The following is a 17,569-nucleotide window of genomic DNA, read 5'->3' as shown; positions in this document are numbered from 1 at the left end:
CACCCCCACACAGGGGGTGATACGCCGGCAGGTAGCGAAGCGGACGGACGGACAGCCCAGCACGCGAACGCAGCGCGCGCGCCGGAGACGCGGAGGTTGCCGGCGTGGTGGGGATGGAGTGGCGCCTGTCGCTGCCGGCGGTGGGGGGAGAGGGGGGAGGAAGGTACGGCCCGGCGGGGTGCAGCGGGGTAGGAGGGGCTGCCGCCGGCTACCGGCGTGATAGCGGCGGCGGTGGGGGGCAGATAGGGGCGGCAGGGGCGGGTTATGCCTCACCGCCGGCGCCGCGCCGGTTCAGTCTTGTGCGTGCGCGCGTGCCAGGCGAACGCCATCGCAGTGCTGTGTGCTGTGCAGTCGCAACAGGAAGCGAAGCGGTCGCGCTCACCGACGGCGTCGACGACGACGGCGTCGACGCTCCCATTCCGGGCACCTCCGACTGCTGCCGGCGAGACAGCACAGCCAACTCAGTCCCTCCTCCGCCCACATCGTTGCAGAGGAGGCGAAAATAACAACAATAATAATAAAAAACAGTGACGATTTTACGTGTTCTAAAACGTCAGGTCCATAGCGACGCTACTTGCCGACAGAGCACAGTAGCACGACCTCCTCAGTGGACCTGTACCACAGTTGTGAATCGCGGAAGCTGTTATAAAACGAGGACACTTGCATTTTTGATGTCCCTGAGCAATAATAACAAACAATAACAATAAAATACTGCCATTATTACTACTGCATAAACTTTTACGCTGTCTTGGCCGCAATACGTCGTAATTACCGCAATTATCACGTCGTTATGGACTATAAAGAGGTGTGTCTACATTAATAGTCACTGTTATTACGGTAGTTATTCCTCATTTTTTTTATTCGTGTCATAATAATTGAAATACAAGCCACGGACTCTTCAGACAACTGATTGCGAGTTGGAGGGAAGCTGCTTTGCGAAATTGGCCGAGACTCCACGGTTTATTCGCGGCGTCGGTGACTACTGGCTGTGATGGAAACTGGTTGAAGCTGTGTGAATTCTACCGCCACTCTACACGACTGCACGCGTTTCGAACTGCCAGTGAAGTCTCAGCCGTGTGACAAAGTGTTTATTTTTCCTGTATCGCTCTTAAGTAGAGAAAACAGAATAGAGACAAGAGAGAAAGAAGAGGGAGACATTTGCACTGATTACGACCGTCGTTTTCTTTTTTGTTTTTCCCCCCTTCCGCTGTGGAAGCGTCTTGCTCTCTTTGGCAGATGTTGCCGATCGCGAACTGCTTCGGCGAGGACTTGTCACGAGGTGTAAACAGTGCCACGATGTGTCGCCACGAGCCCAGCTCTCGACTGCTGTGACAGTCGGTTACCACTGCTTTTATTCCGCTCGCGGCGAGTGACTGAGTACTGAGGAGCAATATTGTTGACGTCGGTTTCGAAAACTGTGCTTTTGGATTCGTGTCCAGTTGCGGCAGAAATTCTGTGGCACCGTGGAAGAGTTGCTGTAAATTTGGTGGTGAGCTCTGGTGTTTGATTTGGAACTGAGACGCGAACGTGTATCGCGGTGCGGTGTGTGCGTCAGAGCGGCCAGCCACACCCCCTTCCGGGCAGAAGTCTCTCAGCGGCAAGAAGGGGCCCACGGACTGCACAGTGTCGTCTCGATGACGGCGTGAACGGCGCACAGAGAAGACGCCCAGTGAGAATTGTATGAGTGTCTCCGGCAGCCGGGAAGCCAGAAGCTACCGGAGGGAGCCCTGAAGGCGCGCCAGCTCTTCGGGGATCGGCGCTGACGAGGAGGGGAGGTCACTGACTCGGGGTTCGCGCGAGCCGGAAAAATTTTCTCACTGTACCAAGGCAGACCGCCGAGGAGCGACTTCGTTTCGCTCCCCGCAGTCGCCGAGCCCGACAGATCCGCGACGGACTTCGCCACGATGAACTCGTACTTCGAGCAGTCGGGCTTCTACGGGGCGCACCACCACCAGGCGGCGTCGGGGGCGGCCGGGGGCGGAGGGCCCGGCCACCACCACGACCAGACGGCGGCCGCCGCCGCCGCCGCCGCCTACCGCAGCTTCCCGCTCGGGCTGGGCATGTCGCCGTACACGTCCTCACAGCACCACCACCACCACCACCACGGGCTGCACCAGGCGGCGCGCCCGCCGCAGGACTCGCCCTACGACGCCAGCATCGCCGCCGCCACGTGCAAGCTGTACGGCGCCGGCGGCGGCGCGGGGGCGGCGGGGGCGGCGGCGGGCGCCGGCGACCCGCAGGCGGTGGCCAACTACAGCGCGGGCAAGCCCGACTGCAGCAAGTCGGAGGCGACGACGCCCGTCAGCGGCGCCGGGGGCGGCGGCCACCAAAACGGCTACGCGGCCGTCGTCGCCGCCGCCAAGGACGTGTGGCAGAGCGGCGGCGGCGCGGGCGGCGGCGGTGGAGGCGGGGGCGGCGCGGGCGGCGGCGCCGGGGGCGGAGGGCTCGTGGGCGCCCCCGTGCGGCCCGCCGCCTGCACGCCCGACTCGCGCGTCGCCGGGGGCGGCGCGGCGGCGGGCTACGCGGGACTCGTCGGCGGAGACCCCGCCGCCTCTCCGGGGGCGGCGTCCGGCGGCAGGGCATCGGCTCCCGGGGGCGGGACGCTCGGCTCCTGGAACCAATGCTCCATCAACAGCTCCGTCGCGCAGCCGGCCGTGGTGCACCAGCAGCCGACCAACCACACCTTCTACCCGTGGATGGCCATAGCAGGTGAGTCGCACGCCGCCGCCTCCTTCCTGGACCCACCCTTATCACGAAACCTTGGCGGTAAATCCGTTACAAAGTGCAAATTTACTTCCCCTGAAATCTCGTGCGCCACATCTGTCGATGTAAACCCTTCATTCCCATGGCACCAAAGTTCTCTGCTCACAAACATACTGCGTCAGGTCACTTTGCATTTCCAACTGCGTTTCTTCATCACCAAACCTTGTTAGTATACGTTATCCCGTGTCTTTTCGCCTAAAACTAACAACTGTACGAGGCAGTTAAATAAAACCCCATGACTGCAACGCAGACACCTTCTTGTCCCAAAACCGCGTTATTTAAACATCAACGTACTTGCCAGTCAGGTGTATGCAGTGCTTAATTTATGACGGTATGCACCGGTATACCATACAGGTATCTCCGACGAAATTAAATCAGAACCGCAGAGTTTGAGAGGTGGTACAATAGCATTTTCCCTGTGGCTGAAGAGATGTAAAGCAATTGTTGTATACACACTTTTAAAATACGCAGAAGAGTGTTAAAGTAACGTTTTAAGAAGTGTAAATTTTAAAAACAACAGATCACAGTACCGGAATTTCTTTTTCTGCGATTTAACCACTGGGCATATATTTTTTCCCAATGTTGCGTACCTTTTTTAACCCCCATAAAAATAATAATTGCCAAGTTCTCAAAAATACGCTTCTATCTCAGCGATGACAATGTTATTTAAACAAAACTTTCTGTCTGCGAGTCATAGCTTCTTTACGGAAAAGAAGAAATGAAAGTTATCTACCGCCACACCTACTGTCGTAAATATTGTGGGGACAATCAAAGCCGAAGTTGCCTGCTCACAGAATGTCGCTGCATCGCAGTTGTAATTTCTCCCAAAAGTTCTGCGTCTGCGCCTCCTAGGCTTTGGCCCGTTTGTCTTATCACTAAATCTTGTAGAAATCATTTTACGTCCAGTGAACACTTCATGGCAATTCTCGTGACGGAAACACCTGCTGAGGTAAACATTTCGGCTAGAAAACAGCATCAGACACTGTGTAAATATTCGGTTTTGTTTTCCACGGGCCCTCAAGTGCCGGTCAAAGCCGAAGTCACCACCTCGAAAACGTCACGACGTGCGTAGATCACATAACATTATGAGAAGGTAGTTTTCCGCGCCAAATGTTCTTGGATAATTTTTTCTTGTTTTTCTTGGTGCGACAGATTTGTTCGTCCGCTCAGACTTTCGACGACACACCCTTTCCTCTCCGTTAAATCATTCGACCAACAATTGACAAAAGTAGCTCATGGCATATAAGAACGACAGTGGTGACGATAGACTAGGTTGTTGAAAGTGCACAAACGAACGTCAAATGAGAAGAATACCGATAAATATTTATTCACAGAATATTGATTAAATCCATTTCTGTCTTTTCTTACCGCCTAAAAAAAAATCATAAGAAATTCTACATGCGCGTACAAGTATTAGGATGAGCTAAAGCTTCTGAACTACTGCAAGGAAAGGTAATCACATAACATTTGCAGAGCTGCTGGGAATCGCTACATTTTTTTTTCATTTCTTTTGGATACGTAATGAAAACACAATTTACAATTTAGTACACAAGGTTCTGTACGATGGAGGAGGAAGAGCTATGTAAGCCGCTATTATTATTATTATTGACAGAATGTCGCAGTTCGTTACGAATGAATCTCTATTATGCATCACAAATCTTGTGCGAATGACAATCAGAATCACGAAATCCTTGAAAAGCTGCTCAAACAAAGTACGCAAACATTTTTAGGTTAACACCATCGCTGTCGAATGCGCAGAAGTACCCTACAGGGTAATACGTAACACACAGTTGAATGAAATTAAAACATTTCACGAAATTCGTGTCATCAGCGTGTGTTGCTAGTCCCACATTCGTATCATTGCGTGCGAGATATCATCGAGCTGAGCCGTGTCAACATTATTACTCGCAGTCATTGTGTGTGTGTGTGTGTGTGTGTGTGTGTGTGTGTGTGTGTGTGTGTGTGTGTGTGTGTGTCACCCAACTCGGCGACGTTTCCCAGAGATGTACCTTTGCGCTGAGGCACGGAGCTGTCTTTGAATTCTTACCTAACTAGCTCCGCTGGCAGTAATGCACAGAGGTTAGCCTAATAGTGGAAGTAATTAGTGTCTGCCTTATTCGAGAAAACCGCTGGCTTAGAGAAGCGTGCACGCTCTCTCTCTAGTCTAAGAACGTGCCCGGCATGTTTAGCTGTCTAAGACGCCACGTGATAAGTAATGTTCTCGGCAAACATTTAAACACAACTGCCAGTGTCTCGTATACGTCTGTGGTGCTGCGTGTGTGTTATTCTGATGTCGAATGGCGGCACACCAGTCGGCAGAAACAAACACTACGCTGAGGAGTCACAAAAGCGGTCTCTACGTCTTCAGTGGCGAGTCTAAATTGCGTTCCGTGAGCCCTAAATGACCGTTCCCGCATGAGAGTCGTTATATTGAGAAGGGAGAACGGACGATTGTACTAATTTGGTTCCAGCGATGATAAGAACAGTGGTTCTGTTGTTAGTGTCACCCTCAACGACCCGCCGAGTCTTATCGGACAGAAACAAGCATCTTCATTCACGCAACAGTCGGTTTTTGAAATTTCTACAAATGTCCAAGCGGAGGAATTTTCCTGGTATTACCTCAATATAAATGTTCTTTTGTAATACTGTATCCTATTCGTCACAGAAAAACGACGAAGAATGAAATTTAAGTAAAAGGTTGGAAAGGACCACCTTTTGTCACGGCACAGTGTTGTGTGCATGGTCAAGTAATCGCGCAAAAGCAGCCGTCCACCTGTTTAGCGTACGAAATCACAATATACAAGACAAGCGGAAACGTGTTTATGCAAACTATACCGAGCTTGTGGGTTTACAGATAGCAAAAACAAGTGACGAAGCATTCGGCGCTGGTTTGTATGTTTTATATCTCCTTCCTTTTTCTAGACTTTCCTCTGTGCGTCCTAAATAAGAAATTAATGTTTTTGGAAGAAAAAAATAATCAGTCCTGCATAAAACGAATGGAAACATTCTTCCGAAAATCTTTCAACACATTTCTGTATGAGTGTTTTAAAGTTAAATTTCACTCTTACGAAGTTTGGCCTAACGTGCTGTACAAGAAACACCAACTGCTGTACAAAGTTATCTTCAGTGTAACATTTCGGGTGTTAACTTTTCTATATTTGTCGCTCGCCGTTCAGGAAGTAATAACGTGAACGCAAGTTCGAGATCGAGAATGTGTGTTGCGCTCATTCACGTGGTTTTAGCGTTAACAGATCTAGTCATAGCGACAGTCACTTGATCTCCGTGAGACAACGTTAAAGGAGAGAAATAACGTAGTGGTGGCACGGTTTTACGAGAGAATTTTGGCGTGTGTTGAAAGATTCAGCGAAATCACTAAGTTCGAAACCTGCACCCTGATGAGGAATGCTCCAGAGAACGCTAACATATCATCGTCAGTGGTCTAGAAGTTCGGGGCATGACAGTTTCGGGGGGAAAAAAATAAAAATAAATAAACAATAAAAATTGCTGTATTCTGGTGATAACTCCCTGTCGGTTTATAGGGAGTATTTTGGTTAGACATTCTACTCTCGAATGAACTGCATTTTGCCGATATCATGTAAGAAACGATTTCTTCCCCTATATTTTGAGTAACAAGTGAGCATTAGATTTTAGGTACCCTAGATATGAAGGTTCTGACGTCTTCTGCGCAAATAGCACTGTAGTTGCTAATCTGGAATACAGGTGCCACAAATGTCAAATGCAAGCGTAGCTTCCGTCATCCCCACCCACTGAGAATGCATACGTCATGATACACACGTTCGTAGATTGGCGACTATGTAACAAACATTTCTGAAATACTTGGGAAGGGGGGGGGGGGTGGAGGGCAGCTAAATATTTTTTTAATTTACCTTCTGGAAATAATGATACTATCAGGTTTATTCTGTCACAGCGAAATAGTAATACCATATAAAGAAATTAGAAGGTTGTGGATGGTTGTAAATTGGCAAATGTACACTAAGTTTTTTCCTCCACTCAGGGTGTTGGCATAGTGGTCCTAACACCCTGGTATCTTCTACACTTCCCTCATACTGCCGCAACTGGACAGGGAGGAGAAAAGTTGGTGAACAGAAAACGCGAGTTAACCACCACTGGTCGGGGGAAGTTCATTTGCTAAGTATTCACTTATACACACAAAGTTGGAAAAGGAATCATAACTAGCTTTAGTACTTAAAAAATCCGCTGTGTGTTTCTTTGTTAGTAGAAAATGTACAATGGAAAGCTTCAGCGTCAAGACTTCAGATAATTACAATGTGGGCTGGATTGCGTTCTTCAGCGTTGGAAACAAGCGTCCTGATCTCGTTAGCACCTCAGTGAAGTTCCCTCAGAAGCAAGCTGAAGTAGTAAGGACGATGATTCCCACTTGAACACTTGTGGTTAATAATCAAGAAAATATAGTTATCTAGACTGTTGACGAAATTTGTAACTGCAATATTTAATTTAGCCTACAACCTTTAGTTCACGAGAAATGTGCAGTATGAAGAAATACCATTACTGCTTTCCACATTAATTGCGAACACATATACTTACGAATGACGGAAATTTTTGGTTAACGTGCAACATGTGTATTTTAGTTGCTAGAGAAGTATGTAAAGCTTATTACAAAGATCCCTCTGGAAAAAGAAGTTTTGTGTGTGTGTTTTTTTGGGCTGACACAGAAGCCTGTGGTTGTTATCATTAAAAAAGTTAGGAATTCGGTAATTTGTTGCAAATTTGAATTATGATGAAATCAGCTGCATTGTAGGAAGTAGTTACATGTATAAAAATTACGCTTGTTGTCAAACACTTTGTTAACTTGCTTTTGTGTCTAAGACACGAGCTCGCGCTCTTTCACAGGAATTCAGGAAACAAGCTGCAGTAGCAAGAACCTATTCGTAATGTCGCAGGAAAACCCCTTTGTTTTATATCTGTATCATGTTGAGTAGCGTCTAGTGTTAAGTGCTACTGCTTTTTCTTTGTCTCACCAGAATGTCGTAACCACTACTCCTGAAGTTGAAGCCAGAATTCGTGTTCAGAGTCATTTAAGAACGTCATCGTCTGGAGGGGATCCCTCAAGGTGGTAAAAGTCATTGTGCGTAATCTCAAATACCCAGAAAACGAATGCAGTACGATGGTAAGAAAAACAACTTAAAAAATGGAATAAGAAAAAAAAAGTTTGTGACAGACATGGAGTTCGTCGTTACGTTATTAAAATTTACTACTGTGTAGTCACTATCGAGTAAGAATTATTGGGTAGAATGTAAAGAAAGAGTCACTCTTCCAGAGCCAGGAAATGCCCCCTGCGACGAAAGAGGGTGGAAGTAAAGAGAGGGAAATTTGTGGTTCATAATCAGTGAGCATGCTTTTCTGAATGACGCCAATTCAGCGTCCAGGGTGTGAATGTTGCCGCTTCGTTCTTCAAACGGCACATCGTTTTCGCTCGAACCCCATTACAACCATTCCATCATCACCATTATTCTAAATACCAAGCCTTAACTGGGCGACTACTTCTTTGTTCGTCTGCTTCTATTCTCATGATCTGTTATCCATATATCTTCGTCAGATATCCACTGAAGTCTTTCCTAGGTTTACATCCGGCAATATGGGCCAATATTTCGTCTTCAAAGGATTTTTTATGTCTATTTTCACCTCATTGTACGACATATAAGTTTTATCTTTGTTCTATCTGTTTTTCTTTTATTTATTTATTGGAGGAACTGATTCGTTCCTCTCACGACGCTCATCCGTGCCCACATTACTGGCAAAAGTGCAGACCATTCCGCTCCAGTGCTAATAAAATTATACTTATCGGAGAACAAACTGAGAGCCAGAGTCGCTAAGAATCACTTCATGGAGGCTGTCGAGGTAAGGGGACATTCTTCAGATCCTGAGGTAGCTGGAAGAAAATTTTTTCATTTGCTGAACATGGTCGCTATTACCTCTTTCGCAGCACCTTCGTAACTGACACAGGAAAACGCCAGATTTCTAATTTCTTTGAAGGAACTATTATCGTTAGAAATGACTATTCCCAAAAAGAACAACTCAGTCAGTTCCACTATTTCCTTCGTAACATATATCCCGTCTTACATGGTCTACATCTGCATCTACATAAATACTCTGCAATGAACGCTTAAGTGATGGTAGACGCGCTTTTAGGATATTCCTCTAACGTTCCACTATCGAATAGCACGTGGAAAAACCAAACACTTCATCTTCCCAATGCAATCTCTGATTCCTCTCATTTTATTACGATGCTCGTTTCTCCCCATGTACGCGGGAGTCAACAAAATATATTCACATTCAGTGGAGAAAGTTGGTGACTGAAATTTCTCGCAAATAGCTGCCACAACGAAAAATCATGTTTGTTTTTAATATTTCCTACCCTAAGTCTCATATCATATCAGTGGCACTCCCTCACTTATATCGTGATAATACAAAACGACCGGTCTTTCTTCAAACTATTTCAGTGTACTCTGTCATTAAGGATACAAGGGTAGCAGCGCTCCAGAACAAGACGGAGAAGTGTAGTGTAGGCAGGCTCTTCATAAGACATGTTACAATGTCTAAGTGCTGTAGGAATAAAACGCGCTCTTTGGTCCATCTATCGCACGACACCTTCTTTGTAATGGTTCCAATTTAAATTGTTCGTAATCGTTATCTCTAGAATTTAGTTGAATGGAGAACCTTCAAATTTAACTCATTTCTGTTGAAGCACCTCGTACTTTTTATTGTCCAGGATCCAACGCCATTTTTCGCACCATACAGATATTTTGTCGAAATCATTTTACTATTGATTTTGATTTTCTGACGAGTTTCTTAGACGGTAACAGCAACACCTGTAAATAATCTAAAAGGGCTGCCCAGATTGTCCCATAAATCATCTATGTAGATTAAGAAGAGGAGAGAGCCTGTCAGAATTCTTGAAGAACGCCAGACATGAAATAAGTTTCACGCAGTGACTCTCGGTCAGTTACTAAAAACGGCGATCTTTTTGACAGGAAATTACGAACGCACTCGCACAGCTCGGACGATACTCCATAGGAAATCGTTTTCATTAGAAGTCGCTTGTGAGAAGTGGTGCGAAAAGCCTTCTGGAAATCTAGAAATGTGGAATCAGTTGGACATCACCTGTCGGTTGCACTCATTACTTCGTGAGAATAGCCGGCCGAGGTAGCCGAGCGGTTCTAGGCGCTACAGTCTGGAACCGCGCGACCGCTACAGTCGCAGGTTCGAATCCTGCCTCGGGCATGGATGTGTGTCATGTCCTTAGGTTAGTTAGGTTTAAGTAGTTCTAAGTTCTAGGTGACTGATGACCTCAGATGTTAAGTCCCATAGTGCTCAGAGCCATTTGAATCATTTTTTGAGCTTCCTGAGAATAAAGGGCCAGAGTGCTTGCGCCATCCGTCGGTGAATCACGTGAACTTGTCTTCTGTGTATTATCGTATTTCAACTGCTTTTATCTCGTGTTTCAATGGTTCCCGTCAGATCACCGAAGTGACATCGGGTGTGGCTGGAAGTTGGATGGGTGACCATCCACTGCAGTGTCGGCCTCTCGGCGTAGAGAGACTCGTGATGCCGACTGAGGAGCTATTTGACCGCGCAGTAGTGGCTCCAAGTCACGAAAACTGACAACGGCCCGGGAGAGACCTGCTTTTGCTTACAGCGCGCCCCCCTCCGTATTCGTACTCGATGGTGCCAGCCTGCATAGGATGACACGGCGGTCGGTCGGTGGCTTTGAGCATTCGGAGACTTGTGTACTGTATTTCCCGTACTGGAGATGGGAGCCAGCCCTGCTTTTGCCTAAACGAGCGAGGCGCGACGACCAGGCGACAGACACAGATATCCTTTGTTGAGAAACCAGCGATGCTAAGCAGTGGAGCTCGGAGCCCTGTAGCAGCGCTAACAAGACGCACTCCTGAAACTCGAGGCAGCGAGGGGGACGTGCGTTCCTAGTTTGCAGAACCTCCGTCGCTCCTCGCGGCAGCGCCGCCGGCGCCGCAGACAAACGGCGCGTGGCTGAAGACACGCACCGGCGCGGCAGTCGGACGCACCTGTCGTGTGAGGCCAGATAAAGCGGCCGCACACATCACTTCGCCACGCGCGCGCGTCGCCACCCGGGGGCAGCCTCAGTCGTCATTTAGCCTCCTCTCCCCCACCCCCTCCGACCCCTCCCACCACCCACCACCTGCCTCTGCCGTCCTGCTGGGGGACGATCTGCGCAAATGTGGACGCCTGTAGCCGCTACAAGGGACACCGGAGGAATACCAACACCTTGCCGGCCAGGTGGCTGAGCGGTTCTTGGCGCTACAGTCTGGAACCGCGCGACCGCTACGGTCGCAGGTTCGAATCCTGCCTCGGGCATGGATGTGTGTGATGTCCTTAGATTTAAGTAGTTCTAAGTTCTAGGGGACTGATGACCTCAGAAGTTAAGTCCCATAGTGCTCAGAGCCATTTGAATCAACACCTTAAGGGGGTAGCACTCTTTCGAAGCATTAACAATAGATGATCTTATTAATTTTTTTCAACAAAATTAAAATTTAATGCAAAGTCTGATGTTACAGTTCCATTCCTCACACTTTTGTTATTACGAAATTTTTGTGCCAACGTTGGACGCTCCCTGTAACCGCTGCACCAGGAGGAAGCACACTGTGCTGCCGGAACATTGGTGACCATCGGCAATTCCAGAAAACGTCCTATCGCACCTGTAACAAAATAATTTTGTAGACGTCATCTCCCATATGTATGTTCAATCAGCGTAGATAGCGTACTTGAAAAATATTAGGTTCTAACAAAATAGTGACGTGTTGAAACAAATGTCTGTTTTCCGCCCACTAAATCGAGACAAAAGCGTGCATCGAAAATAAACTTCTAGATCTACATCCACGGGGTCCCGGGTTCGTTTCCCGGCCGGGTTGGCGATTTTCTCTGCTCGGGAACTGATGGCCCTCATCATTTCATCATAATCATTTCTGAGAGTGACTAAATTGGGTTACTATCAAAAACAGTCTTGATCACAATTTATTTATTACGGTGACCGGTTTCGACCACTACTATGGTCATTTTCAGACCAATGAGTAAGAACCTCCTTCTGCTGGAGAATAGCTATCTGCGCCTAGGCTCGCTGTTTGGTCGCCTCCCCCAAATCATCCAACCGATCAACTTATTACTTACTAAATAAATTGGCTCAACGCGCCTGTAGGAAAGAACAGCGTTGCATTAAATATTTCCCGATAAAAAAAGCAAATTGTGTTTTTTTTGCGCGTTCTTTTTTGTTATTGTCAGTTTAACGTTCGTCCCAAATCGAAAAGGAACGTGACGTGTATCTTAAATACAACGAATCACTGATCAGCTTTTTAATTACGGTGATCGTACATGGAACATATTGAAGAATTCTCATACACTGCACCTGTGAAGAGATTACCTAACGAAGTTGATGACTGCACGCGCGTATATAATTAACATGTGAATTACACGCTTTTTAATTGATACAGTAACTGTTTATGAAACATATTTTACGTTTCTTAATGAAAATCAATCAGACTCTTCCTATGGTCTTCTTCCTGAACTCATTACACTGCATGACGTTGTTTCTGCGCTAACTCGTTACGCTGTACATTTGCACTGGCGACATGCTTCATGTCCATACCCGTAAAAACGTCAGAACTGTACGAAAAAAATAAGAAACAAGATGTAATAGTTGTAACTGTAAGAATCAGAAGTGTAGCCACGTCGAAAAGTTTTGGTGACCCGTAGCGGAATCTCAGTTCGCTATAAGGGACTCCTATGTATACGTCAAACACGTGGAGACGAGCCGTCATTTGTGAAACTAACAGAGTACTTAACAAAATAATCTGAAAACAGAAAGTGTGTGAATAAATTTACACTGCTACATGTAGGCTCTATCTGATTAAACAGATCCGTTTGTACTTTCTATATTAACCGAAGTACACTAGCAATTTTTTTCTATTATCTGCCGCACTGGATAATACCTTTTTAAATTACACAGGTTTGTAGAAGGAGACTACTATCGTCCTGTTATTACTGTTATCAGGGCTAAAAAGCCTGCCTTTTAAGACAACATAACTTGCGAGAACACTTTTAGCACCGTATCAGCTACCGGCAGGCGTTTTCGAATAGTCACGGATACGAATTGCTTGGTATCTCACCAGAACGTGTCATTACGTCGGTCCCCTTACGTAGTCGATCACTACATGATTAATTCGATGCGTACACGGGATCTAAAAAACCTTTTCACTATTAGTGTACGACCTTCCGAAGGCGTCGCTATCATTTGTTTCTTCGTTGCGGCGACCGCAAGTTAACCAAAATTCCTTAAGCAGGTGTTGTGCGAAAGTAATTTAGAGGTACTCGAAAATTACCAAGGATAATCACGCTACCTTGACTGACTTGTTGGATGAAATTGCTGCTTCGAAGCGAAATGAAAGGTATCTGCCCTTTCTCTCTCTCTCTCTCTCTCTCTCTCTCTCTCTCTCTCTCTCTCTCTCTCTCTCTCTCGAATGACGGCCAGTGTGGCCGAGCGGTTCTAGGCGCTTCAGTCTGGAACCGTGCGACCGCTGCGGTCGGAGGTTCGAATCTTGCCTCGGGCATGGATGTGTGTGATGTCCTTAGGTTAGTTCGGTTTAAGTAGTTCTAAGTTCTAGGGGGCTGATGACCTCAGAAGTTAAGTCCCACAGTGCTCAGAGCCACTTTTTTCTCTCTAATACTAAGCTGGGAAAGTGGAGCTGAAAAACAATCGTTCCATGCGGAATAACACACTGGTTAAATTGCTTGTATGCTGCAGGGATGATTTTAGAATGCGTACCAGCTTTCTGACAGAGGTATCTTCCTGCTTTCTTTCAGTCACTCAATACTCACACTCAAATATTGCTTCAGCAGCCCTTGGAAAATATCTTTCCGTTTAAATACTTAAGAATTGTTTGTGTTCGGGATGACGACATCGTGTCAAAAAATTAAACTTGTAGAAGTGGAAGAATATCACAGTTTTATTTTCAACTTTATTGTTGCTTCAAATCAATCTACCAATACAGTTAGCACTTCCCACAAAGACACAATCTTGATGTGTGCTACGCAAACAGCCTGTAAAAAAGACGAAAATATTTCGCCAGTTAGCGGCGGAGTATGGTTTGCTCTCATTGAAATTGCAATTGTCAACATACGGCTCACTGGCTCATCGTGTCTTACCATCCACAAGACACCGAGCGAGGGCAGATATTGATATGGGAGGCGGTATATTCTTGTAAAATGCTTCTGTTGGTTGTCGATAATTTAATTTTCTGGCACAGATTTAGCGAGGACAGCTCTGCTATGAGTAGAGAAGACCGCAGATCGTGGTCTCGCGTTCGCGTTCTCCCTTCCCGAGCACGGGGTCCCGGCTTCGATTCCTGACGGTGTCACGGATTTTCACCTGCCTCGAGATGACTGGGTGTTTGTGTTGTCATCATCATTTCATCATCATTCATGATGAAGGAAACGCTTCTATCCTCTTATACGACGAAAGAAGATCGGCGTGAACGGTCTAACAAGGTACACTGTATTTACCAACGAAACGATGTTAGACACCTATATCGCCTTGGAAAGAAAAGAACACACTATATTGGGCTTCTGACCAGTAGATGTGAAAGAGATTCAGCTTCGCGAAAGACTTAGTACAGGTTTAGACTGCAACTGGAACAGAGTTATCGTTGATCTTCTGATGGTGATGGTCTGTATGAAGTAGACAATATTAATTATGCAAAGTCTTTCAGTTAAATTTGTCCAATAGTGACTTGGAAAGATAGTAGACACACCTTCAGCAGACTTTTTTAGGCTCAGAGAATAAAAGATTATCAGTTTTCACTGCTGGGACTTTTGAAACGACGTCACGAATAGGAAAATTTTTAAAAAAGCTTCATTCCCAAATATATTTGCAAAATGGAGTAACAATAGAAATATTGTAGTTGGCCACATGGTCATCCTGATGAAGGCCTGGCGTATTAGCTGTCGAAACGTTATTACGCTTATGACGTGACACAGTTAGACACAGGAAAAAATTTTGTGGAAAGCAAATAACCAACCCGCGAAAAAATTATACGATTTGTAATGTGGTTCTCCCTTCGGACGAGAATGTTAAAGAGAAGAAACTATGGATATGGAGTACGTGCACACTGCACAGTTACTAAAAAATAAACCCCGTCCTAGCAGGCCTTGGAAAGCCCATCGGTACAGACCGGCCGGCGTCTCGTCCTCAGCCCACAGGCGTCACTGGATGCGAATATGGAGGGGCATGTGGTCAGCACACCGCTCTCCCGGCCGTATGTCAGTTTCCGAGACCGGAGCCGCTACTTCTCAATCAAGTAGCTCCTCAGTTTGCCTCACAAGGGCTGAGTGCACCCCGTTTGCCAACAGCGCTCGGCAGACCGAATGGCCACCCATCCAAGCGCTTAACTTCGGTGATCTGAAGAGTAGCGGTGTTATGACTGCTGCAAGGCCGTTGGCACTGCACAGATATTACAGTGTCCAAAGTAGCTGAAAAGATGTGGAAATGGAGTAGGGAGTTGAATGTAATCTGCAGGCGTCAGTGGAGATTGCTGTCATACGGAAGCGAACCATGCACTGTAGTTGGGATTGTTAGGGGTAAATTTAGTTGGTAACACCCCGTAGATTTGTCGAATACGTCTTAAGTGTGTTGTACACAGGCAGAGGACGGGCAGATTTTGCACGTGTGTATCCGCGCGGCATTCGAGAGGACACGTGGCTGGCACGCGCCGCGGAGCCCGCGAGGCGCAACTGTGTCTGTACGGAGAAACTCCAAAGCGCGCGGTCCCGCCAAAACAAACACCAGCTGCTCTTTCCCGACCCACCTGCTTCAGGCCTTCGGTCTGTGTATCTTCCCTCCACGCCGCTACTTCTACATACAGTATACAGTGACGAGCCGAAACATTATGACCACTGCCCTCCCGCCCCCCTCTCGAGATGTGATGTCGCTTGGTGGCAGCTCGTAACACGGTAAAGAAGATATATAAATGGATGAAAGGCGGATGGGGAATCATTACATCAACGACACCGACCGCAAATGGGGAAATCTGCTGACACAAGCAACTTCGACAAAGGTGATATTATTATTACCCAGAACCTGTGAACGAATATCACTGAAACGGCAAAGCTGGTGAAGCTGGTCGAATGTTTTGTTGCTGCTGTAGTGAGCATCTATGCTAAGTGGTAGAACGACAGTGAAACTACCACTTGACGATAAATGGTTGGAGGTCCACGACTCTTCACAGAACCTGTCATTTGGAGGCTTGCCTGCTCTGTAAAGCAGGATGGGTGGCACTCTCTGGCATCTCTGCAGAAAGAGCACAGTGCTGGTGCACGCACAAGTATTTCGGAACACACCGTTCATGGCACACTGTAGAATATGGGGCTCCATAACAGGAGACCCCTGAGTGTTAACATGTTGGTCCAACGACATCTTCAGTTACGAATGCAGTGCCCACGGGATCGTCGGGATTGTGCTGTGGATGGAAACGTGCTGCCTCATCAGATGAATCATCAGGTCGATGGTCGTCTCCACAAACGCCGTCATCTAGGCTAGCGGCGGCTCGAAACTTGTGGAGGGCCATGGACGCAGGCTGGTGGTAACAGTATTATGCCATGGGTGACATTCTGCTACGCTCGCATGGGACCTGTGGTAGTAATCGAAGACACGCTGACAGCTGTGTCACATCTACACACTTCCGTGCTTGAGGTCTTGCCCGCCGGAGATGTCATCTTCCAGCAAGATAACGATCTGTGTCTCACAATCAGAACCATGCTACTCACGTTGATGTCTTGGCCACGAACGCTATCAGGCGCCATCACAGCGTACACAAATCAGCTGTCCATTGTTTAAGAAAATTGCATGACTTGCGCGTGGACATCTGGTGCGACGTACATCCACAAACCTACCAACACACTGTCGAATCCAGAATCGGTGACGTATTGCGTTCCAAAGATGGAACTAAAAGTTATTACGCAGGTGGTCATAATGTTTTGGCTCTTCAGTATGTATACTCCGCAAACCACTGCACATTGCATGACCAGAGAGTACATCTTCCCAATATTATCAATTTCCTTCCCCATTCCATTCGCATATTAAACGAGGCATGACTCTCGATATGCCTCTGAACGTGCCCTAATCTCTCTTATCTTCAACATTACCTTACGATGGTATTTTCGAGAAATTGACCGAAAATGTCAGTTTTCAATTTATTTTTTATTTGTTAGTAGAACTCGTGGGCAATAAGTTCGCAAAGTGAAAGTGATGACATCGCACCTGAGGTGTCTGAAAAATAGATAAATGTGTGAAGAGACTTTCCTGTCACACCCACTGCCTAAACAGCGCTTCAGTACGAATTCCGTGAACAACGATTCCATGGATTACTTTCAAAAAGCTTGCACGGGATACTTCTGGAAGGCTGTATTTTATTGATCATAAGTGTCTCTGTTCCTTATCTTAAACACAAATGCGTCTCTAAATTCACTCATATGGAAACGATGCCCTAAAACCACATTTTCATCTACTACAGTTGTCACAATTACAACTTATACTTAATGATGGGAACGTAGGGAAGATGACATTGTTACAGAGAAAGGGCTTCTAGATAGAAAAGACATCATGAGAAAAATTGACTAACAGGGGAATTCGATGTATAAAATATATATGAAATTCTCGTCTTAGCGAAGCCAAATTCTGTTTCTGGCGCTAGGTCAGAACAGAATTTATTCTCCATCACCAGCACAACGAATAGAAAGG

The 17,569-nt window shown here is 46.6% G+C and overlaps 1 protein-coding gene across 1 annotated transcript in view; it reads left to right on the top strand.

Moving 5' to 3' along the window:
* The first annotated feature begins 313 nt into the window (after positions 1 to 313).
* The window catches only part of LOC126293507 (homeotic protein ultrabithorax-like), a 747,590-nt gene continuing 730,334 nt past the window's right edge, over positions 314 to 17,569 (top strand). Inside the window, exon 1 of the mRNA XM_049986758.1 lies at positions 314 to 2,709. Coding sequence (XP_049842715.1) covers positions 1,905 to 2,709 — 805 coding nt within the window. The 5' untranslated portion in view covers positions 314 to 1,904. The remainder of the gene's footprint in view (positions 2,710 to 17,569) is intronic.

The sequence above is a fragment of the Schistocerca gregaria genome, chromosome 10 (genome assembly GCF_023897955.1).
Source record: "Schistocerca gregaria isolate iqSchGreg1 chromosome 10, iqSchGreg1.2, whole genome shotgun sequence".
NCBI classification, from domain to species: Eukaryota; Metazoa; Arthropoda; class Insecta; order Orthoptera; family Acrididae; genus Schistocerca; species Schistocerca gregaria.
This window is presented reverse-complemented; position numbering and strand designations above follow the sequence as displayed.